This window comes from Puma concolor, chromosome D4 (genome assembly GCF_028749965.1).
Source record: "Puma concolor isolate L17-30 chromosome D4, mPumCon1.1.hap2, whole genome shotgun sequence".
Taxonomy (NCBI): Eukaryota; Metazoa; Chordata; class Mammalia; order Carnivora; family Felidae; genus Puma; species Puma concolor.
Window position 1 is genome coordinate 77,328,088 of NC_141679.1, and position 24,856 is coordinate 77,352,943.

The 24,856-nt window shown below is 44.3% G+C and overlaps 1 protein-coding gene across 5 annotated transcripts in view; it reads right to left on the minus strand.

Annotated features, from left to right (window-relative positions):
• ASTN2 (astrotactin 2) overlaps nt 1-24,856 on the minus strand; it is an 881,464-nt gene that overhangs the window by 450,069 nt on the left and 406,539 nt on the right. For 4 of the 5 annotated variants that reach the window (XM_086683845.1, XM_086683843.1, XM_086683842.1 and 1 more), the window contains 3 exons: nt 12,217-12,301; nt 11,190-11,264; nt 10,279-10,416 (listed from right to left, as the gene is read on the minus strand). In XM_086683845.1, coding sequence (XP_086539971.1) covers nt 10,279-10,416; nt 11,190-11,264; nt 12,217-12,301 — 298 coding nt within the window. The remainder of the gene's footprint in view (nt 1-10,278; nt 10,417-11,189; nt 11,265-12,216; nt 12,302-24,856) is intronic. The other variant, XM_086683844.1, reaches the window with a different exon arrangement.

Consider the following 24,856-nt stretch of genomic DNA (forward strand, 5'->3'; position numbering starts at 1 on the left):
GTTCTATTTTTAAAACATTATAAGTGAAAATGAAAGTACAAGACAGTATCTAGGAAGCACCTCTATAGAGGCCTCAATTCTGTCTCAAGCCAGAAATCTATTTCAGAAAACCTGTTGGAACCAAGACGAGATTATCCAAATATACCCCCTGAGATAACAGATAGATAAAAACAGACAGACGGAGTGAGCCCCATTTCTAATTCATTCTCCGTATTTCCATCCACATGACTATCTGTCTCCTGCATCTCAGCAGCCAAAAATCCCCTTTCGTTTTACCGGGACACACACATCAAGTCATCAGATACAAAACCGGAAGGAGCTCTGAATACTACCAGTTGACAGTTGGCAAACACCTGACTCTTCTGTTCCAACTCCCATCAATACTGAAGGCAGGCGTCATGAGCTGATCATGACACTTTTCCCACCTGAGTCTGGTCTGCAGCCTCAGAAATCTTCTTAACATAATATGGTAGGCATCCCCAACCCATTAACTGAAGTCGGCACATGAGATGTCCAGTAGCTGCCATCCATGATTCAGTCCAAATCTCTCAGGCAGATGAATAACTAGAAGCCCAGGGAGGGGCTTTGAAGTCATGTGTTGGAGTAGATATGCAACTGATGGCCCCCTCCCCAAGCCCCAACCTTCCTCCCATGCCATCTGTACACTGTGATCCCACTCCCTAATCAGAGACGGCTAGTCTGGAGGGGAGCTCCTAACCCATTCCAGGCCAGTAAGATTCCTTCTCTAGGATCTTTCAAACTGCAACCCTAGGAAGAGAAGAATTCACTCTTTGGGCTAAGAGCACAAGGATATGGGGGACTCAGGATTATCACAACTCCTGCTGTGGAGTGAGAGTAGTCAGGATGCAGTTGTGCATGCAGAGAGAAAGAAGCCATCATGAGACGATGCAGAGGCAAGACAGAACGCTAATGCCATGTAATTCCCTCAACCCTTCCTCCAACCCCTGTGGCTCAGCTGATCTCCCTCTCTTCCCATGGTGTCCTTCCAATACAGCTGTCGTTAACTCATTTGAATTGAACTTCTGTCTCCTGAAACCAAAAATATGCCAACTGATAGGGAGCAGAATGGGCTTCCGTGCAGTGAAACAGAGGAAGGGAGGTACAGTGGCGTGACTGACACCGGTAGGTTCCTGAGATCACAAGCTCTGTGTTCTAATCCCAAACCTTTTCACCAGCTGTGCTGCCAAGGGTCTTAGAATGTCAGCTCCTCACCAGTGAAATTGGGGGATAAGAGTAGCATTGAACTTGGAATATGGCTGTAAGGACCACACATAGGACATTGTGCGGACGAGGCTCCTGCCTGGGTAGGCATGCCTGGAACGCCACTTATAGCTGTCTTTAGGGTGAAGCTGGGACTCAGACACAGGTATCCTGACCCCCCAGCCCAGTATGCTTGCCCAAAATTGCACTTTTCATGTCTCCCTCTCCCTCTTTTCATCCAAAGAGTTACAGTCCTATTTCAACATCTGAAGTCCCATTTGAAAAGTGTTTAACTTCTAATGCAGATATAACAAGTCGTTTCTCAGATTCACTGTATCTGCAAAGCCTTCTATAATTCAACATCAAATATTTATTATTACATTTATTAAAGTTTTAATAATTTAGCATCTTCTGCATGTAAGGGAGAAGCTTAGCTAACTGGTTCCCCTTTATCCAACCTGGGTCACTTCAATATTTATATTCCAAAGTCTCCATTTGAGTTTCATTTAGCAGAGGCTGTGTCGTGGGCCCTCCGCCTGAGCTCACAGTTGGTGCGTGCTCCAGCCTCCCCAGTGGCAAAGACTAACAGAAATCTGGTGCTGAACAGTGTTTGAAGAGATTTACCGAGCCTGGGCAGAAACTCATCCTAATAGACTTCACTTATATTATGATCGCTAAACTGAAATGGGGTAAAATATATATGTCTCCAGGCTCACTGGCTGAGTGACAGGCAGCCAGGATGTGAAGAGATGTGGGTATGGAGTAGGTCCATTTGAGGGAGCGTAGAGGCCTTTAAAGTAATGCTTCTCGGAGGGGCTTCGTCTTCCTAGAACAAGGGAGGAATGTGGTGGTGCAGGGCAATTGCTAATGCCAAGTCCTATGAACCCAGCTGTGAGTGACAGACACACTCCCTACTGCCCCCACAGCCTCTCCCTTTTCCCATTTAATATTTTGTCTTCCACTAGCATGAAATGGACTTCCACACACACACTCAGTGGACTAAACGGTCCACAAAGATGAAGACAGAAAATCCAATGGGCTTAGGTCCCGATCTTATAGAGATTCCCCCACATCAACAACAGCCAACATTTACGAAGCAGTCACCAGACAGCTTGCATTCAAGTCTTCGTTCTGCCACTCACTACTCATAATATGTTGGACAAAGAAATTAAATTTTGTGTGCCTCAGTTTCCTCACCAGTAAATAATAGTGACTCCATCATTCAGTTGTTGTGAGAAGTCAGAACTGATACATATAAAGGGCTCCGAGAGGGCCTGGCACAAAATAAGTGCTCAATACATGGCTGTAATTATTATTTATGACTGTGGGCCAAGAGTTTAAATGTTATTCAATACTCACAAAAACACTCAGGGGCGCCTGGGTGGCTCAGTCGGTTGAGCCTCTGACTCTTGGTTTCGGCTCAAGTCATGATCTCACAGTTTCATGGGCTTGAGTCCCGCATCAAGCTCTGCACTGACAGCATGGAGCCTGCCTGGGATTCTCTCTCTCCCTCTCTCTCTGCCCTCCTCCCCACTTGCTCCCCACTCTCGAAATAAATAAACTTTAAAAATAAATCCAAAGATATAATAGCAATTCTTATTCTTATCTACAGATAGGAAATGGAGACGTGGAAAGTTTAAGTTACTTGCCCAAGGTCAGTTAATGAGGGGTGGAGCTGGCATTGGAACTCAAGCAATTGGGCTCCAGAGCCCACACTAATCCCTTCGCCTAGTACTCCTCTCCTCGGGTGGGTAAGTAGGTTGCCTACTGAAGTTCTCTTGCTCTTTGGGAAAGGAACTCTATGTGAGTAATTGGCGAGGAAGGTGAGTAATTGGTGAAGCTCGATGGGGCTGATGCTACATGATGAGGGCTAAAGAAGCCCACTCCTGTCCCAGCATCCCCACTGGGATGCACTTCAAGGTTGTCCGCCATGAGTATACGCACACCACCACCATCACTAAGATCTGCTGAGGTTATGGGGAAGGCAAAGGCGAAAAGTCTGAGTTTCACTCACCTCCAATAGGAGGGAGCCATCTTGAGTACCTGAGGTCTGAATCAAGGGACACCCTCTCCTCCAGACTCTGCTTCCTGCAGGCATTCCCATCCATTGCTCCTGTGTAATGGACCACCTGCCTCACTCCTGCCTACCCTACATATCCTGATGTCCTGCTGCTCTGATGATCCCTGGCCTCTACCACTGATGCCACCTGCTCAAGAGGAAGCATGCACACGTCCCTTCTCTGTACTGTGAACTGTGCCTTTTATCACCTGATCCCCCTGTGCCGTATGGTTACCTTCCTATTTGTAGTACCGTGTCTACTCAAACTTCTAAAATACTCCACTTGTTGAACACCAATTACATGTAAGGCGCTCTACGAGTTACTCTATACACATTATAATATCCTCACAACCACCTGAGGGAAGCACAACCATCTCTATCTGCCAGGTTCAGAAAGGATAAGGGGAGGAAGTAAAGTTACTTGAACTAAAGAGTTCAGGTCGCAAATTGTGCACAAAGACTCATGTCCAGGTGTGTAGGATTCCAATCCTACACTTTTTCCAACTGGTTCATCTCTTTCTGATCTTTATATTTCTCGAACCAGCACAGTGTCCGTCACACAAAGATGTACCTACAATCTTCTGTTGAGGGTGTCACCTTAAGATGCACAGCCCACATTTCCAGAATACATTGCATCTGCCTGGAGGTAGTGTCTGGGAAAAGCCGGATTCTGGTATCTGGGACATTCACACAGGAGCACCTGCTGGGGGCACTCTCCTCAGCTGTCCTCGGGGGATTCTGCTGATTCTGCTAGGTGAGGTAGCCCACAGCCAAGGGGAGAGAGAAGAAGAAAATACCACACTTGTTCTGTCTCCTCTCCTCTTCTCCCTGCGCCCCTTGGCACCAGTCCCCAGACACAGGCTCCCTCCTCAGACATGCCACTTGCAGTCCCCATGCCTTGTCCACGGAGAGGGCACCTGTAGGGTTTTCTGTCCAGCATCCATCCACCGCCTGTCCTGATCTTCCTCTAGGGGACAACTGTACCTGTAATCTCAGTCCACATGGTAAAGGTGCCTCTGCCCCCACTGGCTTCGAGGGAGGGTCAGTGACCCCAGGTCTGGAAATTTGAGCACTTTGCCCCTTTAGACACTGATCTGGGATACTGGAAAATGTCCCCAAACAGGACAAATAGGGGCAGCACAGTCTAGAGATGAGAAGCATGGAGTCAGGAGTCAGGTTCCCAGGATTCAAATTCTGGTTCTACCGCTTCCTGTCTGTGTCAGCTGGCAAGCTGAATGACCTCTTCGTGCCTTAGGTTCCTCAAGCATTAAACGGAGCTAATAATGGGTGAAGATTCAATGAGCTCATTTCAGTAAAGCACTTACATCATTGCTTCCTTATAAGGGTACTCGTTATGGTACCAAAAGCCCATCTAGATAATCCAGGATAATCAACCTCTTTTAAGGTGCATAACTACATATGCAAAGACCATTTTTCCAAATAACATAACATTTACAGGTTCTAGGAATTGGGAGCTGATACCATCGAGGGTCATTATCAGTCTCCCACAAATGGAGTCAGAAAATCGGCCTCTCTATCAAGTTTCCAGGTGTGCTGATGCTACTGGTCCAGGGACCACACTCTGAGAACCAGTGACCTAGTGACTTCCTGCTAAAACTTCACAGTTTCACCCGAAGGTCTCTCCTCTTTCTCTGTCCTGCTCTTTCCTTCTATCCTCTTGGGCTGTCACCAAATATGACATCTTTTGGTTTGCACTTTTGTCCCAGCTGAAGCACTGAGATCTCTGTCTGAACATTTTTTATATCTCTAATACTTAGCCTGGCATATAGTAGGTGTTCAGTAAATTCTCAGGGCTTGGAATTGAAAGGACAAATGAACAAGGAAGCATTCCTAATTCCATTCTGAACAAATTCAATGTGAAAATTGTCACCAAGTGAGAAATGCTGGCTTTCATTCTGATATCCCATTATTCTTTCAAAATTGTGCAGGAATTAACAGTAGTTCATCATTTCCTTTCCATTGATTGGAGATCATAGAAAAATCACTGAGGGGCTCCAAAAGCTGGGCTTTGTGGATGATTATTATTCCAACTATAATAGCTATTCTTGCATTTCTCTTCTAAGAAGAATCGGCTCTGGGTGAAATTGTGAAGGCTCAGTGTGTAGAAATAAGTGTTGTTTGCCATGCTTCTCTCTCCACAAGGATCTTTTATTTCATCTCTCAAGTCAGTATCTTGTTCCACGCTCCTGGCTACCGTGAGATCCACGGAAGCAGAGGTGGGTCTTAATGTCTCTGTATTCCTCAGGTATCTTGGCACAGTGCCTGGCACACAGGAGGGGCCCAGCTAAGGTTTTGAGAATTGAAAAGAGTCTGGATGCAATTTAACGAGAGCTCACTCATCCACCTTTGTAGCTGACATTGTTAGTGTCTGAGAATCTCATTCCCGGCAGCTTCCTGCTGGGACAGGATGGGAACATGGCAGATGTCCCCGGGGAGAGTTCTCTTCTTTGGCCCTTCAACTCCTCAGACTTGAAAGTCTTCCCTCTCGCCTTAGATTCTACATAGCCAAAATCCATCCACAAGTCAAGGTTAATTGCTAATGTTCTCTCTTGCACTTTCTTAATCCTTTTGGTCTGGAATTGCTTTTTTCTTTTCCAACCCCCCAAGGAACTCCATGTGTATGGCACGCATATCCCTTCATTCCTTCTACACATATTACCACACACATGAAGCCAGAGACCTACCACACTGTACGAGACTTTGTAAGTTAACATTTAAGACTTCCTTGAACCCCATGCATGACAAAGGGATGAATGTGAGCTCTCAATACTAACACACTACTGATTTTAAGATGCATCATGGATTGGATGTAGCCTTTTACCAAAAGGAGAAAAGAATTAAAAACAGAAGGAGAACACAAATATGTTACACTATGTTACAGTAACAACAAACGTGATAACTAATGCTTCTAGATAATTCCCCATGTGCCAAACTCAGTGCTCTCCAATGTATTATGTCACTTGATTCTCAACAACACACCCCTACATGGTATAATCTTCTATCCACATTATCCACAAGGTGAAACACGGCTCCAGAAAAGCTCGTGCAGTAAGCAAGTGGTAGAGGTGGGATTTGAACTCAGGCAGTTCAGCTGGGCTCCATAACCGAAAAAGAACTACCTTACGTAATAAGCTGTATGCTTAGTCAAAACGCAGCATACATAGAGAGAAGTGTGTAAATCATTATCTATACCGCTTGGTGAATTTTTATAGGAGAACACACCCGTATAACCACCACCCAGATCAAGAAATCAAACCCTGTCAGTATCACATAAGTTCTTCCCTGTTTCCCACGAATCACTGCCCTCTCTTTCAACAAAAAGTAATCCTTACGATTTCCTCTACCAGCACAGATTCATTTTTACTATTTTTGATCTTCACATACACATAATTTTGTGTGTCTTCTGTGTCTTCTATAACTCCATATTATATTTGTGAGATTCACTGATGGCAATGTGGGTGGTTGGTTTTTGTTGTTGTTGTTGTTGTTAATATTCATCGCTAGTAGTATTCCATGGCATGACTATTTGATTATCTATTTCATTTTTTTAACTGATGGGATTTGTGGTTTTTTTACACCCTTTTAGGCAGGGTGAACGAATGCTGCTATTAGCATTCTTGAATGTATTATTGGTGGTACATACACACACATTTCTGCTAAGTATATTATTAGAAGTAGAATTGATGGATTGCACCATATACTTTAGTAGATTCTGCCCAACAGGTTTACGTACAGGTCATGCTAACTTACATTCCCACTACAAAGGTTTCAGAATCCCAGTTGTTCTAGGTTCTCACAAAAAATTTGTTCTCATCAGTTGTTTTAAACTTAGCCACCCAACTGGGAAGAGCCTGTATGTTTGACCGCTAAATTGCTCTGCCTTCCACAGTGTGAGATTCTGTATTTTCCAAATGACTTGTCCCAAACTAAAACACAACAAAAAAGTCAACAGGCAAAGCATCTTTAAGTTTTCCTTCTGATTCTGCTGTAATGCTTATCTTTTTTCCTTTCTGGCTTGGCTTTTGAACAGCCTTTCCTCTATTCTCCTGGCTGTGATTCTATGGCTTATTATTGGCTATCTATAATTACGATCTATTATTTATTAATTTGTAACATATCATCTGACTGGAACTTGTTAATTCTTTAAACACCCATGATCACTTGCCTGGGCAATGTCATGTCAAACAAGCTTTACTAGTGCAGCTTGGAGAACTCAACCTACATAGTGCGGATTCTTTTGATGGTGATGACTGCCATCTTTTATCCACCCTTGCAGGGAAACCAATGGGCACTGGTGGGAGGTATGCTGAAGGTAAGACTTAAAAGGCTGTCTGCTATTTCTCCAAGACCAGACAAATCATGAGGGCACCTCTGAGGAGGATAATAACCTAATGCCCTAACCAAACCAAATATTCTTCAAATATTTGTGTAACTTTTCTTTAAAGGAGAACCTCAGTGGTTTGTGAAGGAAGGGTTGAGAAGGAGTTTCCATAGCTACAGAACACCATCCCCTCCTCCCATCCTGAGCAGTTCTGTTCTGGCCCCAACTTGGTGTAAGTGTGTGTGCCATGTAAACAGGCACAGCCTTCTTAGCAGGAGGTGAGGAAAAACATCTCCTTGTTATTGACTCATGCCCCCTGAAGGTCTCACCTTTTTCAACTTACCGCACTATCCCTTCTAACCACATATAATACTCTTTCTGAAATGTATGCTAGTACTTATACTTTTTCTTTTCTTTTATTTCTTTCTTTCTTTTCTTTTCTTTTCTTTTCTTTTCTTTTCTTTTCTTTTCTTTTCTTTTTTTTTTTTTGTTTACATTTCTAAAGATGTTTTAGAGTCCCTGCATGCAGATATTCTGGGCCCTTCTTTTCTGGATTGCTAATTCAATGCAAATCAGATTGGATCAGAAAAGGCAACTGAGTCATCCTGTGGATTATAGTCTTTCTCAATAGCCCAACATAGCATATGACTTTCTTGACTCTGCCTTCCCCATCATCCCCAGTTTCTACTTGAACTCTACTGTGGTTGGAATTTAGTTCATCTAACATGGGTATAATGTAGCACTGGGAATGTATCACATACTAGTGTTAATATATCATGTTACTTAATCATTACAACAACTCTTGGGAGATGTTTCAGTAAAATAATTAAAAACATGGGTTCTGGAGCTCAAGAGATCATGGGCTGAAGCTTGGGTGCAGCACTTACTAGTGAAGGCATCACTCTTATGCCTCACATTTTCTTTTTAATCTGGAAATTCAAATAATAATAGCATCACCTTAAGGGGTTTTTGTTAGAATATAATGAGATAATGTTAGCAAAGGGTTTGGTATGTAATGGATAATCAATGGCTATGAATTATATTATTGTTACACTCTGTGAAGAAGGCACGGTTACTATCCCAATTTTGCTAAGAAAATGGAAAGTTAGCAAATTGAATTTGGCCAGGATCACATACTTCATACACGGTAGACATGGGCTTCTAACTCAGACCTGTTCAAATCTGGAGTGAGTGTTATCATGACACCGGAACCTTCACTGAAATTACAAATTCAATGTCAACAGTACAGAACTCGGAGGAAAGCTAGAGGAGAACTTTCAGCTGATATCAATCAAGATCACTGGGTCTCCTTGAGAATAGCTCCTCAACCAGATGATCTTTGCTCTACTTTTAAAATATGTAATGCAGAGAAACCTTAGCACATGCTTTACTCAAGTCCATTGGCCTCAAGTCTATCAAGAATAGAAATAATGGCAAACTGCCATGAATTTGTGTGTGTGTAAAACCATCTTAGGTCTTAATAATTACCAATTTGTTTCCTAAGTGCTATCCATTAACAATTTATTCTTTTTCAAACTCTCTCTTTCGGGAAATATCAACTTCCATGTTAGGGTCATTTCACCATGAAAAGTTGAGAAGGTGAGAATAAACAAATCACAAAGCAGAGACCAACCCAAACCCAATCCAAAGAGTTGGATTTGGGAGCTTCTTATCAAGATGCCATATACATACTGATGACATCTGGATTCAGAAAGGCCCAGAGCCAGCTATGCAGTGGTAGAACCACAATCACAAGGATGAGGCTGGTAAGGCATGATTCTGAGTTCCAATTTAAGAGTGACCAAGCTGTGCATGTGCCGCTTTCAAAAGCCGAATCAGAGTCCATTTTTAGTAACATTAAAATTTCTGGAATGCTTCCCCTAATCAAATTGGAAGGAAAGAAAACAAAAACAAAAACAAAAACTTCCACTAGAAAGCTCCAGAATAGTGACAGGAGCAGATCTAAGGCCACTGGTTTAATTAAATCAATAAACATCTAGTAGTTGTCCAATATGTACTGGGAACTGGGGATTAGAAAGCTAAATAAGTTATTTTCTTTGACCTTGAGAGATTCACCACATAATGGGACAGAATGATATGTAAGCAACTAATTACAGCACAGTAGAGCAAGTCTATAATGAAGTTAACTACAAGGTGCAAACATGTAAGGAAAGATGTAGTCTCCATCCTTTCCTGAATGAAGAACAAATAAATTTGCCCTGTGCATCAAGAACCTATGGATTAATCCAAAGTCTGTCCCAGTACCAGAGTCACAAAAGAAGCATCTAATTCTCCCATCTTTCACTTTCATGATTCTCCAGTGTACAATATTAAGTAAAGTTCTTTTATAAGATATAATCATTAATAATCCCAGGATGAGCCAGATAATGTATTCACTTCCCTCATATTTTACATAAACCCAGAAGGAGTGTAATACTGTTGAAATATAAACCATTGAGGCCCACCAATGGGGGACACTTCTAGAAGTGTAGAGCATGACATATTGGACAGTGTTCTTCACATCATCTACTAGGCAGGTGCCTACTTCAACACTAAGAAGCCACTTCAGCAAAGAGGTCCCTGTGATCCTGAACCAGAGGGGCTTCTAGTGTGCCAAAGAGCTCTTGGTACACAACAGTGGAGATGACTTCCCTACCTGACATCTGCAGGGTCTTCTGTGACGAGCACATCGGTCTTGCAACTGGCCAGAGGGTTGATGGACAGCTCCACAGGCGGAACCACAAAGCTTTTGCTGACAGGAAGCCAGAGTCCTTGGCCCAAGCTGAAAGTAGACCTGCAATGTAAGAGTTTCCATTGGGGAACTCCCTGGGAAGCAGAGAGAAAACAGAAAATAGGGGCCCCTCCTTCCATCCCCACTAGGGCTATGTCTTACTTCCCACCCAACTGAGTCCCCTACATTCTCTAGTGCATGATTTTGGCCAACTCTGCCAAGACTTGAATGTCATTACTTAAATGTATTAATCATTTGGCCCATGCACTGCTTTGCATGACTAGTTTTCTTATCCTGACTACCTGTCCTGACTCCCAGTAAACAGCAGGCTCTGTGAGGACAGGGACTATTTTGGCTCTGCTTTCCCAAGCAGTCTTGAGCAAGCAGGAGTTCCGTAAGTGGCTGCTAAATCAGCAGGGGCAGTCTGCACAAAGGTGAAGAGCAAGGACCCTGAATCAGTTTGAACCAAAATCTGATTCCCAGTTCTGCCACTTAATTTGTTATATGTCTTCATCAGCTGAAGTACTGAAGTTTCATACGAGATTTCATGGAAGTGGCAGGAAGAGGTCCTGTGGCTGTAGAATATTTTCAAAGCACTGGACTAGATAATCAGTGAAGCCTCCTCCAGTTCAAATATCTGAGTTCATAAGTCTAGATGCCAGACAAATGGGAATTAGATTCTCATCAACATTTGGGCCATGATGGTACATTCATGCCAATGAGAGTTCCTCTGTACTCAGTGCAACCTGAATGAAGTTCACAGGCTCCCTTGACTTAGGATGCATGACTATGCCTCCAATCCCCAGCATCACGCCCCAACAAGATTGTCAACTCACCTGAGAATCTTTTCAGGAGCTTGTTCTCCTGTTACTAGGTCATAGCCCCTCTCAAGTGTAGTGTAAGGCCAAGGTCTGTGGAAAGAACAGAAGGAGGGAAAGAAAAGGAGATGGTGTTAGTCAGAAGCAGGTAGGATTCATATGTGGACACTGCTTAAAAGTAGCTTTATAGACAACCAAATTTCATGGGATAATTACAGTTGATCCTTAAATAATAGCCTCACTCCAGTCAAAACTCTGTGTATAACTTTTGATTCCCCCAAACCCTAACTACCAATAACCTACTGCTTTATTTTGTTGTTGTTGTTTAAAATAGGCTCCATGCTCAACATGGGGCTTGAACTCATAACTCCAAGATCAAGAATCACATGCTCTACTGACTAGGCCAGCCAGGCAGCTCAGTAATAGCCTACTGTTGACTGGAAGGTTTACTGATAACATAACCAGTTGATTCACACATATTTTATAGGTTATGTGTATTAGACGCTTTCATCTTACAATAAAGTAGGCTAGAGAAAAGAAAAGGTCATTAAGAAAATCATGAAGAAAATGCATTTACAGTTCTGTACTATATTTATTGAAAAAAAAATCTACATGTAAGTGGACCCATGCAGTTTAAATCCATGCTGTTCAAACCCATGTACTGGGTAAGACCATTTATAAGAGAACATCTCCATTTCACAGAAGGACTCGGCACTTTAAAGACCATTTGTCCATTCTGGAGTTTATGGACAAAAACCCGATTCTCTATCAGTCCAGTTAAGGAAGTGTTCATTGATTACTTACAGTGTGGGAGGGTGAGTTAAATTTGAGCCTTTGTTCTCTAGAAGATTCATTACTCATATACCTTTAATATTAAAATGTGATTCAGTGGGAAATGGGATTCACTGCCCATCAGGTTGTATACGACACAACTGTTGTAGCAAAAGAGTCCTCTTCGTGGAGAGGTTTGGGGCCTGTACTACCGTAGCAGAGGAGCAGGGGACGGCTTTCCACTGTCCCTGCCCTGATGCCCCTTGCCACTCACCCTTCACTCTGTCCCCAGTCACTGCGCACACACAGGTGTCTGTGAACCGGGTCAGGGGCATAGCCTTCATGACAGCTGCACTCTCCTGTAAGCAAAAAGAGAAAGGAGTCTTGTGAAATACCATCTGCCCCAAATAGCCTTCTCCCCTGGTTTCCTGGTTTTCTTAGGAAATAAAGTGGGCTGCCCAGTTTTGGAAAAGACCCAGGGAAAGAGCGTGTTCTGGTCTACCCACCACTATGGTTAATAAAGGGTTTATTCCCCTGTTCATCTGCTCGCTTATTCATTCAACAAGTCCTAACCACACTCCCTGCCAGGTTCTCGGCCCACACTGAGGATACAGAGATTAGACACTGAAGGGGCTCATGGCTTAATGAGGGAAACAGGAAATGACCTGGTGGCTACAAATGGAGGTCCTTATTTTCAAACATTTAAATTATGATAAAGTACATATACATTAAAAGCATCATCAGAAATTCAAATTCTTCTCTCCACTTGAATGAGCAATTCATGTTCATCCATAAGCCCCAAATTAATGTCACCTCTACCAAGATACCTTTGATTTCCCCTTCTGGAAAATTTGTGTTCATCTATCACTTCAAGAGTTCATTTTGTTTTGTTGTTATTGTTGTCTTAGTTGGTGTGCCTCTGCCCTTCCCATCTTTCCATTCTTGTTCCTTCCCTCTCCACCCATCCATCCATCTATCCACCCATCTATCCATCCACGTAACCATACATCATTTTTTATGGCCATATCTCATGCCATGTTGCATGAATGCTAGCTAGCGTTCCACACTACCTTAAGCATCTTCTCCCACTGGCCAAGCTCACTTGGGGTTTCCTTGCATAGCTTTAGAGTTCAGAATCCTGGAAGGTTTCCAAAGTTCTCTGTCCTACCCTCTTCAATTATCAATCCATTGTACACTCCTTAAAGTTGGGTTGAATAAGGTTCAATTTGTTACTGGTTTTTCCTAAGGTGTATTTGTAGAATATCCACAGATGCCTTACCAAACATAGATTCTATAAAAAAAAAAAAAAATGACTGGGAAACACTAGATGATTTGTAGAGCCAGTGGTGTGTGACTCTTCATGAAAGTGATACCTAAACAGCTTTCCCAAACCTATTTCATCTTGGGAAGCTTGCTGGGGCAACAGGCCACAAGATTAGTGTCCCATGGCCCGCAACTTGGGAAACGCTGTTGGAAACTGACCTGCCTTATCCCACTGTGTACAACAGAGTAGATCCTCAATACTGTGAGTTGAATGAATAATTAACTATCTGGGGCACCTGGGTGGCTCAGTCGGTTGAGTGTCTGACCTTGGCTCAGGTCATGATCTCACAGTTCTTGAGTTCCAGCCCCACACTGGGCTCATCACTGTCAGTGTGGAGCCTGCTTTGGATCCTCTGTCCTCCTCTCTCTCTGTCCTTTCCCCGCCTGTGGGTGTGCGCACTCTCTCTCTCTCAATAATAAATAAAACACTTAAAAATAATTATCTGTTATGGCTCATAAATTTCTAGACTATTGCTGTCAGGTTGCTTTCTTTCTCATCTTCAGGTGATCTTCTCTCTCTCTCTCTCTCTCTCTCTCTCTCTCTCTCTCTCTCTCTCACACACACACACACACACACACACACACACACACACACACACACACACACATACCTGCAACTCTTCAATCCTACCGTGATTCTGACTGGCCTGACCTGAGTGTTTTTGAACCATGTTTCACAGAAACGTGTAATTCAAAGGAATAGACTTAGGAAACTTGCAACTTTTAGATTTGAATTTCCCTTAAACATTTGTCTTTTTAAATCTCAGTCATAGTAAAAAGTAAATAAAGGCTAAATGCTCAGATGTTGTGTAATAGAATTCAGGACACTGGAGAGCACTGTCATATTAAGTCCAGTTGCTAGGTAAACACATTTTATGCAAACCTCATTTAAAAACAACCACTACCCCCAAACCCACACAAACACCCTCTCCTGTCATCTCTGTTTCATTGAGGAGGATATTGGAGCCTGGGAGCTGTAGTGCTAACGAGGCCATGCTTTTTATGACTACAGATTTTGTGAATCAAGATTCTTTTCAACCTGTGCTACCAAAACACAACACAGCAGAGAATATACACTAGGTTAACAGGTTCTACAACTATCACCCATAACTCCTCTTTTCAAAACATTTGTACTCACCAGACAACCTCATTGTTTTCATGGGTTCACCAAAAATATTATGCATTTGACCTTATACAAACCATTCCAAGCATTAAAAAAAAAACTCTCTAATTTGTTTTATACATTATAATGCTGCTTAATCTTTGTAACCCCGGCATTCACAAGTATTTGGCAAACAGCCTGCGCTTGATAAATGTTGGCTGAGCCAAAATGGTAGTGAGACAGAATAAGAAGTGATGGATGGGTAAGAGGTACTATTACAAATATTTAGAATGGAGATCACCAAAAGGCAGAAGAAAGAGGGAGACAGAGAGAGAGAGAGAGAGCTCTACCTTTCCCCTTCTCTGGATACCTGGTAAATAGGAGGGGGCTGCTCGCAGGCAGGAACGTTCTCTGTAACTCTCTTCTCCAACAGCAAGTTCAAGTGCTCCAACAAATGTGTGTGCTGTAGGTGTGTGCAAGCTAATGAGCTGATTGTTGCCAGAGGTAAGGAAAATGGAAGAAGAGGGAGGAGATCCTTGAGATTTCGGTGAGAATAATTTACCAAAAAGGGGAGGGGTAGGAGTCACTAATGATGTGTTAAAATGCTACAGTCCTGTCATGAAATATTCATCACTTTAAATATGCCTAATATTAAATATTAAAAGTCCTGGCGTTTGTCCTCGAGACTCCCAGGGCTGATTTATGATCTGCCGCAACCACAGACCTCATGATTTGTAATGGAAGAGGTAAACAGTTACCTCTGGTGGAGGGACAGGAAGTCAGGCTGGGGCAGGCAAGAAGGGCTGAGAAAGGAGGGCCTTTCTTTTTGAGGGAAAGGGCACTGCTCAGTCAGGTTCCTGTTTCTCCGATCTGTGACTCTGCAGGAAAGGGCACAGGTTACGGTCCCCCTTTCCCTCTTGTTGGGAATATTGAGAGAATGAGAGATCTATACTGAGGAAGGTTACTGCTATATTTTGTGTTTCTTTCTTGCATGCTTACCAGGCAAGTTTCCCCGTTCTCAGAACAGATCATTAATTACTGACTTGCATTATACAACAAATATGTATTTTGCAAATGAGAGGCGAGGCATCCACTCTGGAGGCCCTGAAAAGGTTACCCGGAGGGGCACCTTGGTGGCTCAGTGGGTTAAGTGTCTGATTTAAGCTCAGGTCATAATCTCACAGTTCGTGAGTTTGAGCCCCGCATTGAGTTCTCTGCTGTCGGCAGAGAACCTGCTTCAGATTCTCTGTCCCCCTCTCTCTCTACCCCTCCCCCACTCATTCTTTAAACAAACTAACTTACTGGAAAAAAAAGAAAAAAAGTTACCTGGAGAATAGTTAGTGAGGCAGGGGAGGAATGATGGCTAGAGGCAAACAGACCTGGGTTCTAATCCTCACACTCTCTCTCCCTGGATGGGTCTCAGTTTTCCCATTAATAGAATGGGAAATGACCGTAAGGTCAACTCCACAGAGCTGACCGTGAGAGTAAATTGAAGTAGTGGAAAGTAAGGCTCATGGCTCAGGCAGACAAACAGTCCTCCATAAATTTCTTCCTCTTTCCCTTCCGTTCCAAACCAGCACTCTGTTCTGATATATGCTGGCACATAACTTTAGGAAGACTGCGTAAGTAATTTCCTTCTTCCTGGACCTTAGCTTCCCCATCTGCAAAATGGAAACCTGGAGTAGACGTCCATCAATTCTGAGTGCCAATGAGAGTCAGTCATTTACACAGCCTTTCTGAATCCTGAAACTCTGTTTTCCTGACACTGCTTCAGCCTTAGCTGTGATCACTCTTAGCGACTGGGCTAGGTGTCTCCAGTAAGATTTCCATCAATGCCCTGGCTATTGACTTTATTGACTCCAATTTCCTATTTTGCTGGCTCAGCCAACTCTCCACTATTTGCAACCAAGCACTTCCTTCTTGCAAGATGCAAGCTTCTGATAGCCAGACCTAGGGATTAACCCCTTCTTCGGATGAGTCCTTTCTGCAACCCTGCCTCTGCATACCCAGAGCAGCCGGGTGGTCAGAACAGCTCTCCAGGGATCCAGGTTTACATGATCTATGATCACCCATGCTACCTTACTCCTATCACTACAGAAGCTCCTTGAATGAGGAGGCTGCAGCCATCTTGCTCACTGTTGCATCCGCACCCACTGCACTGCCTGGTGCATAAATAAATGAGAGGGCACATCTCACAATAGTAACATCTATGCCAATGGGATAAAGAAACCATTTTTCTTAAATTTGCCTGTTTTCTCCACTAAGCTGGGCACTTCTTAACTGCAGAAATCTTTCTGTAACCATCTCCATATGCTAGCAATTAGTGTCATGCCTGATGACGAGTAGGCAGCTCATTTGCTGAATGAATGAATGAATGAATGAATGAATGGAGAAATACATTGCAGTTTTCATGAATTCAGGCTGAGTTCATTTAGAATAATGATGGCTCTGCCGAAGACTAGAAGAAACTTCCTTATATGCAGGACAGGTATTTGCCAAGGAAATGGAAAGTATAAACATGAGTGTTGATGAAATGTCTAAAATAGAATTCTATTTCACATCAGAGCAGAAACAGCTCTTAAAGATCAGCTGGGTCACAGCTTCTCAGCTTCATTTTTCCAAGGAACAAATGCAATTTCAGAGAGTGAAGACATTTGGCCAAATCACTGGACTAGGTTTGGGGGAGTCAGGATTAGAACCCAGGGCTCCTGGCCACTACTGTAGCATCCTTCCTGCTGCATGGGTGATCTCAATGCTTCCATATACCTGGCAACACTTGCTAGATTTTTTTTTCCTTGGTATTTTCCTGCCATCTCTGAATTGCCTACAATGAGAATCTATAACACAGACAAGGATTTTTTTAAATATATTTTTTAAATGTTTATTACTTATTTTGAGAGACAGAGGAAGAGAAAGAATGGGAGTGGGAGGAGGGGCAAATAGAGAGGGAGAGGGAGAGAGAGAGACAGAGAGAGAGAGAGAGAGAGAGAGAGAGAGAGAATCCCAAGTAGGCTCCATACTGTCAGTGCAGAGCCCATCGTGGGGCTCGAACTCATGACCCATGAGATCATGATCCGTGAGCTCATGATCTGAGCTTAAATCAAGAGTCAGATGTGTAACTGACTAAGTTACCCAGGCACCCTGGGATTATTATTTTTTTTAATGAATCCTAGATAACCTTAACAGATTCAAACCATATATTTATATATGATTGATAATGCAGACCTTAAAAAAGAGTTTAATCTCTTCATTAAAGTGGTTTCCATAAAGGAAATCAGTTACACGGATTTTCATCGTGCTAGTTACTGAAACTCTGTATTATCAGCTATATGTGAGTTGCACTGGTATTAATATATTTACTCTTCCTGGGGTGCCTGGGTGGCTCAGTCAGTTAGGTGGCCAACTTCAGCTCAGGTCATGATCTCATGGTTCATGGGTTCGAGCCCCGTGTCAGGCTCTGTGCTGACAGCTGGGAGCCTGGAGCCTGCTTCGGAATCTATGACTCCCCCTCTCTCTCTGTCCCCTCCCCAGCTCATGCTCTGTCTCTGTCTCTCAAAAAATATATTAACGTTAAAAACATTTTTAAAAATATATTTATTCTTCCTGTCCCGTAGGTCCCATTAATTCACTTCTCAATTTATGTTACATACCTTTTTACTCCATAAACTCTTGGGTAAAACACTAGAATCCCTCAACTATGAGCAATCTTGAGTTTATCCTGTGGGTTCTTCAAAACCACTTCGAAGTGGACACCACCTTCATGTTAATCACGTAAAACCAGGATGCTGGTAAAGTAGTTCAGAGCATGGATCCTGGAATCATCTCGTTTTGGATTCAAATCCTGGATCTGCCACTTACAATTTGCACGAACTTGATCAAGTGGCTTCACCTCTCTGCATCTGTTTCCTAATCTGTAACAACGCTGCTGTCACTTATCTGCTGGAAAGATCAGTGATGTATCTGCAAAGTCTGAACTACAATCTTTGGCACACTTCTTGCTGAAAACGTTGTGGATGTTTGAGTTTTTGTAATTATTGTGCCAGGATGGGAGGGGGCCAATTTAACATCTTGTTTTTGTGGAAAGAAAAAGTGCTATCTAGATGAAGGATGGTCCCAATTTCAAGGTATGCCCTTTGCAAAGCCAAGAGGATCTATTTCTTGATCTGCAAATTTGATGCAGCTTGAATGAAATAATCTCCAAAGCTGGTTATGGTGTTTTCAGAACCAGTAACACCTGTTGCCTTTGTCTTTGCTCCTCCTACTGAAGGACACACAGGCATGGACAAGAGGCTAAGCCAGACGGTGCTGCCCCCTCTTTCCTCCACAGCTCAGAAAAGCTTATCACCTGCCCATGATGGCAAGATGAATGCAAAGCCTTCTTCCCAAGTCTGCCTGCTGTCTGGCTATCCTCTTCCCGCCTTGTCATCCTCTTACGATTCCATTTTCACTTGCTTCCAACTCAGCCATCACTTATCATCACAGGCCAGGGACACTGGCTGCTGTTCACTTTCCTATTTATTCTTCTTGTCACTGTGGCTTGCAAAGACATCTCCCTGGGCCCTCAAAGCAGTAAGCGTGTGTGGCATCCTTTCTTGTCCTGACTCCAAAGGGGCCACCTTGGGCCTCTTCACTTCTATCTCTGTGTCACTGGAGCCCAGCTCAGGGCCAGGCATGAGGTGGGTTGAGCCTAGCATTACTGGGAGGTTGCTTCATGGTAGGAGTGGTGGAAGACTCTTGCCATATGTCACCGCCTGTCATCTCACAGGTCACACCCATAGGAATAGGAGGAAGGTACCAGTGTCCTCATTGTAAAATAAATAAACAAAAGTTTGGACTCAACTAGTCATTGGGCCAAGGTCACAGAATCAGGTCTTCAAAACCCATGCTCTTTCACACAATCACAAACATCATAACAATAAACATGACCACCAGGATGAGAGAAAGGACAGCTGTCTATAATGTGACAACTATCAGCTGCTAGCCAATAAGCATTAGGAAGAAGAGGAATCTCTAATTCACCCACACCAAAATTAACATCCTGCTGATTTCTAAAATCCCGCTATAAGTAAAGATTAAAAATCACTCTTCCAAATATCCTGTGTAATTATTTTATGTGTGGATTGCACTAAATCCATAATGCCTATGTAATGAAGGGTACTTGTGTTGATTTCCTGATCGCAGGGATAATCCACAGGGGAAGCATCCTACCTTCTAACTAAGCATCTACTATGTGCTGACCTTACCTAGTTACCTTTGGTATCCATACTGGCAGGACAATACTATTGGTTCCACTATAAAAACTATGTATGAGGTTGAGGCCTGGAGAGGGTAAGCAAGCTGCCCAGGGTTGTTGAACATCCAAGTCCAGTCTTCTTCTGACTCCTTGCCTAGCTATGTGATGCCTTTCTGAGAATCTGCTTGGAGAGAGTGTGGAAAAAAAGCATGGGAATGGGAGATCGGGGTGGTGGGGGCAGGGGGGGGGAAGGAAAATGTACCCTGTGCTGGACTGTATTACTGGGGTCAAGTCTTCATTTCCTGTAGTAGTATGCATTCCTGTCCTTGCCATGGTTGACTGTGGGAACAGAGATTTCTTTCCTAGCCTTTGTCTTCAGGCTTAGCATGTCACTTGATTTTTTGGCCAATGGGATGGTAGCAGACATGATGTGAACACAGGGGCCAAATGTGCTTGAAATGTGCTGGGTGGCTGGGCTTGCTCTCTTGCATTACTGCCTCTTGCCATGAAAAAAACACACTCTAGGGGCACTGGGTGGTTCAGCTGGTTAAGCATCTGACTTCAGCTTAGGTCATGATCTCACGGTTGTGGGTTTGAGCCCCACGCTGGGCTCTGTGCTGACAGCCCAGAGCCTGGAGCCTGCTTCTGATTCTGTGTCTCCCTCTCTCTCTGCCCCTCCCCTGCTCATGCTCTACTTCTGTTTCTCAAAAATAATAAACGTTGAAAAAATTTAAAACAAAAAGAAAGAAAAGAAAACCATTCTCCAAGTAGTGGCTGGTGCAACAAGAATGAGAGGCACGTGGAACAGAGCAGAGACAAAAGTGCAGCTGAGTCCTGGCTAGACTGGTCCACCCGGATGTGTAACAAAGGGGGAAAATGCTTACAGTTGTTGACAATAAAACACTGTGGCTGTTTGTCATGAAGCATTGCTGGAGCAGAAATGGATATACCTCCAACATACATTCCCTCCACCTCCTATGAACATTGGTCCTGCTTTCTTCCCAAACCGGAAACCTTAGAAAAATCTCTGACTGGACTATGTTACCACCCTCAACATCCAAATGGCACCTGAATCCCAATGATGCAGCCTCCTTACTGTCACTCAGGCCCATCCATTCCCAGCTTTCCCACTATCACTGCCCTGGGGCAGGCTCTGGACATTGTCTATGTGCACTGTTGATAAAGTCTCATCACTGCCAATAAGCTTCTCGTGTCCCGCCATCAATCTGAGTGATGGCCAGTAATCTTTTCAAAGACCCTACATCCATCGCTTATCCCCAAAACTGTCAGTGGCTTCCAGTAGCTCTCAGGACAGAGTTCACATGCCCTAGACTAACATCCAAAGCCCTTCGTGACTGGCCCCAGCCAACTGTCCCAGCCTTATGAACTGCTCTCCCTCCCTTGTACCTTTCCTGCCCTCACATCCTATTTGGTTTGCTGATGATAACAGGGCCATCCAAGACCCACCTGCAGACCAGGGGCTGCTTCTTCCAGCAGTTCTGCCCTGAATCCACTCACTCTTTGAGAAGAGCAGAGGCTGAGAACTGGAGAGAGACATATTCAACAGTGGAGATACCAGGGGTTGAGAGGGGAGAAGGGGGTGAAGAGAAAATTAAGTAGCAAAATGATTATTTAGTAAAAGAATGAGATCATTTTGGCAGTTTTGAATGTAAGCATTGTCATCAGGGAATATATTTTACATGCTGACCCCTCTGCAACCTTGGACAAATCATTCTGCTTTTGTAGACCGCAGCCTTTCCATCTATAAAGTGAGTGGCAAATACACGGGGATCCCCAAACGCCCTTCCAAATCTTGTTCACATCCCAGTCCTTGATTCTTCTTCTAACGCACCCCAGTCTTGTCTCTTGAAGTCAGCGTTTCCCCAGGGACCGAGGGGCAGCGAGGCATGGGGTTGGAGAGGGTTGGAAGTTTGGAGAACAGTGGTTTGGAAAGCAGAAAAGCACAACTGGGGTGAAATAACAAGAGACTAGGATTTGGATCTTTGTAAAGTGAGGGACCCTTCTCTAGAGGTCTGCTCAGCCAACTGTGCTATGGCCTAGGGCAGGTCCCCTTTCTCCCTGGGACTCAGTCTCTCTATATACCCTGAGAAGGCTGGTCCAGATGACATCTAAGCAAACTCACATGGGCGTCTCTGCTGTCCCTTTTTTCCTTACACTGTTGGAGTGACACGTTTCAGCCTTGGTCTTCCCCATACATTTGAGACACATTTGGATGCCTGCATTCAACTTGCCGGCCCCTCATTGCCATTCATCAACACGCCTCTGAGAGCAGGGAGAAAAAAAAATAGAGGCCAAGGGGTTGTGGTGGTACAGGCTGGTGATCACGACTGATAGAGATCAGAGTCCCTCATCAAGGCCACATAGGGGCTAATTGGCACTGACTCTGCTCATGTGAGCAGCCTGTGCAGAATGACCTGGGCTCTGAAAAGCCGCCAGCCAGGCCACACCAGGGATCCCACCTCGGAGGCTCAGCCGGGGGGAGCCCTCTCCCCCTAGCCTTGTTCATCCCTGAGTGAACCACACACCACACACAATCATCGATAAATTATTGTTTGGGGAAAAATCATGTAGATAAGACACTCAAAATTATGGCGACTGAGGATGGAGGGGGACAAAGACCTCTCGCCAGCAGCCTCGGACACACACAGATGCAGACATCCCCAACAGCCAGCAAGGATCACGGAATTCCTAACATGAATGCACAGAGCTGGGCCTGCTGGCGAAGGGCTGCCCTTCCCCACCACTGCCCCCACCTCACCCAGGTGCCTGAATTATCCATGCTTCTCAGGCCAACCCGGCCTGGGTCAGGGGCCAAGAGTAACCAGTTGGAGAAAGGAAACCGGCATCAGCACGGGGATTAATGTTCTGGGGCTGAGTCCTCAGCTATAACCAGACCAAGTGGCCTGGATAAGTTGCTGTGTTACTCCGGGCTTCAGTTTCCTCATCAGAAAATGGACACCTTAACCCCAATTTTGTTTTTGTTTTTTATTTAAAAAAAAAAAACTTTTTTAATGTTTAATTTTGAGAGAGAGAGAGACCATGGGCACACATGCAAGCAGGGGAGGGGCAGAGAGAGAGAGGGAACAGAGGATCTGAAAGCAGGCTCTGTGCTGATAGCAGAGAGCCTGATGCGGGGCTCAAACCCATGAACCCTCACATCATGACCCAAGCTGAAGTCGGATGCTTAACAGATTGAGCCACACAGGTGCCCCAGTTAAACCCAATGTTTTAAAAGTGTCACAGGGATTGGAGATAACATATTAAAGACAATGACCACGTCAGCGGACGTGCAGGCAGCATTCAGTAAGTGTGAGCTGTTACCACTGTTTGTTGTTAGTATTATGGACAGCATGGCCACCACGGTGGACCCCCAGGCCGCACTTCCTCTCTGGCTTGGTGCCCTTGCCCTTGTCTGCAGCAACAGCCTTCCTCCCAGACTTCTGCTGTGTGGATTCCTCCCCTTCTCCTCCTCACATGGTCCTTGCCTCATCTCTGGTCCAGATCTTACTTCATCCGACCATTTTTCATTCTTAGTATGATACCTCTGTGCCTGGGACAGGTGAGATCGCGGCACAGAGACGAATCCATCCTATTCTCTCATCACAAGCAGGTGGCACTTGGGTGTCATTGAGAAAAAAATACATTGCTACCACAAGGTGTGATTTGGGATGGGGAGGGGAGTGTGTGCAAAGAGCCACAGGGTCACAGGAAAGAGCATCGAACTCTGCCCCAAGGTTGAGGACATGCCAGCAAAGAGGGGGGCTAAAATAACAAGAGGGGACACTGAGACACCTGCCAAGCAGTTTTAGAAGTTTTTTTACATACATTAACTCATGTCCCTCACAACAAGCCTATGAAGCAGGTTCTAGTTTCAATCCCATCTTACAGATGAGGAGATTGAGGCCAAGAGGGGTTAAGTAACTTGCTGGCCTGATGTCACAACGCGAAGAGTGCCAAGGCCAGCACTGGAATCCAGCAGACAGTGCCGTTCGCCCCAGGCTACACAGCTTCTCTCTCAAGGCGGGTGTAGGAGTTTGCCAGACAGAGGGAAAGGCAAAGGAAGGAGGCAAAGGAAGGTCATAACACAGATGGCCCTTTGGTTCCTTGGGTCCTCAGAGGCAGAGGGTTTAGCAGGCACTGAGGACCTGCTATTCATTCCATAGGTGTGGGGATGGAACCCTGGGAAACCCATAGTCCCTCTACAAAAAGGGTCATTCCCAAATACTGAATCCAAGCACTGTGCACGGAGAGAGGCCATTTAAGGCAGAGAAGACAGGCACTAAAGTCAGGACAGGGTATGAGCTCTGCATGTGTCATCCAGTGGCTCCATGATTGCATAATTTCCTGTCTCTGCCCAAGGCTCTATTTCCTCAGTTCTACAACGAGTTTGATCTGGCCTGTCCCTTTCACTGCATGACGTCTAGAATGCTTTATCCCCAGTATGGGCTCCATAAGCACAGCCTGCTATTGCTATGATTATTACTAGGGAATTGGCTGCCTTAATGTTCTTTCCTGCCCACAGCTCTGATCTTGGATCCCTTGGCTGTCATTTGGGAAAGGGAAAAGGCTGGGAGTTGCTTATGGATCCTGTTAAGCATGATGTATTTGATCTACCCTCTCACCTTCAATCCACTCAGTCACTCTGTGAAAGCAGGGGCTCATGTCCTGATTTTATAGACGAGGAAACTGAAGCCCCCAGGGGTTAAACGATTGTCCTCCAGTTTGCAGAGCAAGAAAGTAACAGGATCAGGATTCGAATCCTGTTCTTCTGTACTCTGGGAGTCAGAGCTCCCCAGCACTAGTTAAGATGGGGGAATTCAGCATGATCCTGAGTGTCACTCAAAATGACCCACTATGGTGGCTCTACCTGGCCACCTACCACACCTCTATTGGACCTTCCAGGATATAGATGAGATAAGGCTATGTGGTTGTCAGTACCTCGGCACCTGCCCCACCCACCATGGCTCTGTTTCCCACAAGCTGATGGTTGGCCTTGTTCAATATCCTTCATCTCTCTGAGCCTCACCCTTCTAACCCAAAAGACAGGGAACATAAGCCCTGTCCCGTCCCATTCACAAGGATGCAGTAAGGATAAAATATACACTATTCTATTCAGGACACATGATGATTAATAATGCCATGGTTCCCCACTTGCACAAAACCTGAACCTTCAAAGTGAAATATACAAAACAGATTAAGCAGAGGGTAATTATTCATTTTGCAAAAGAGTTCTTC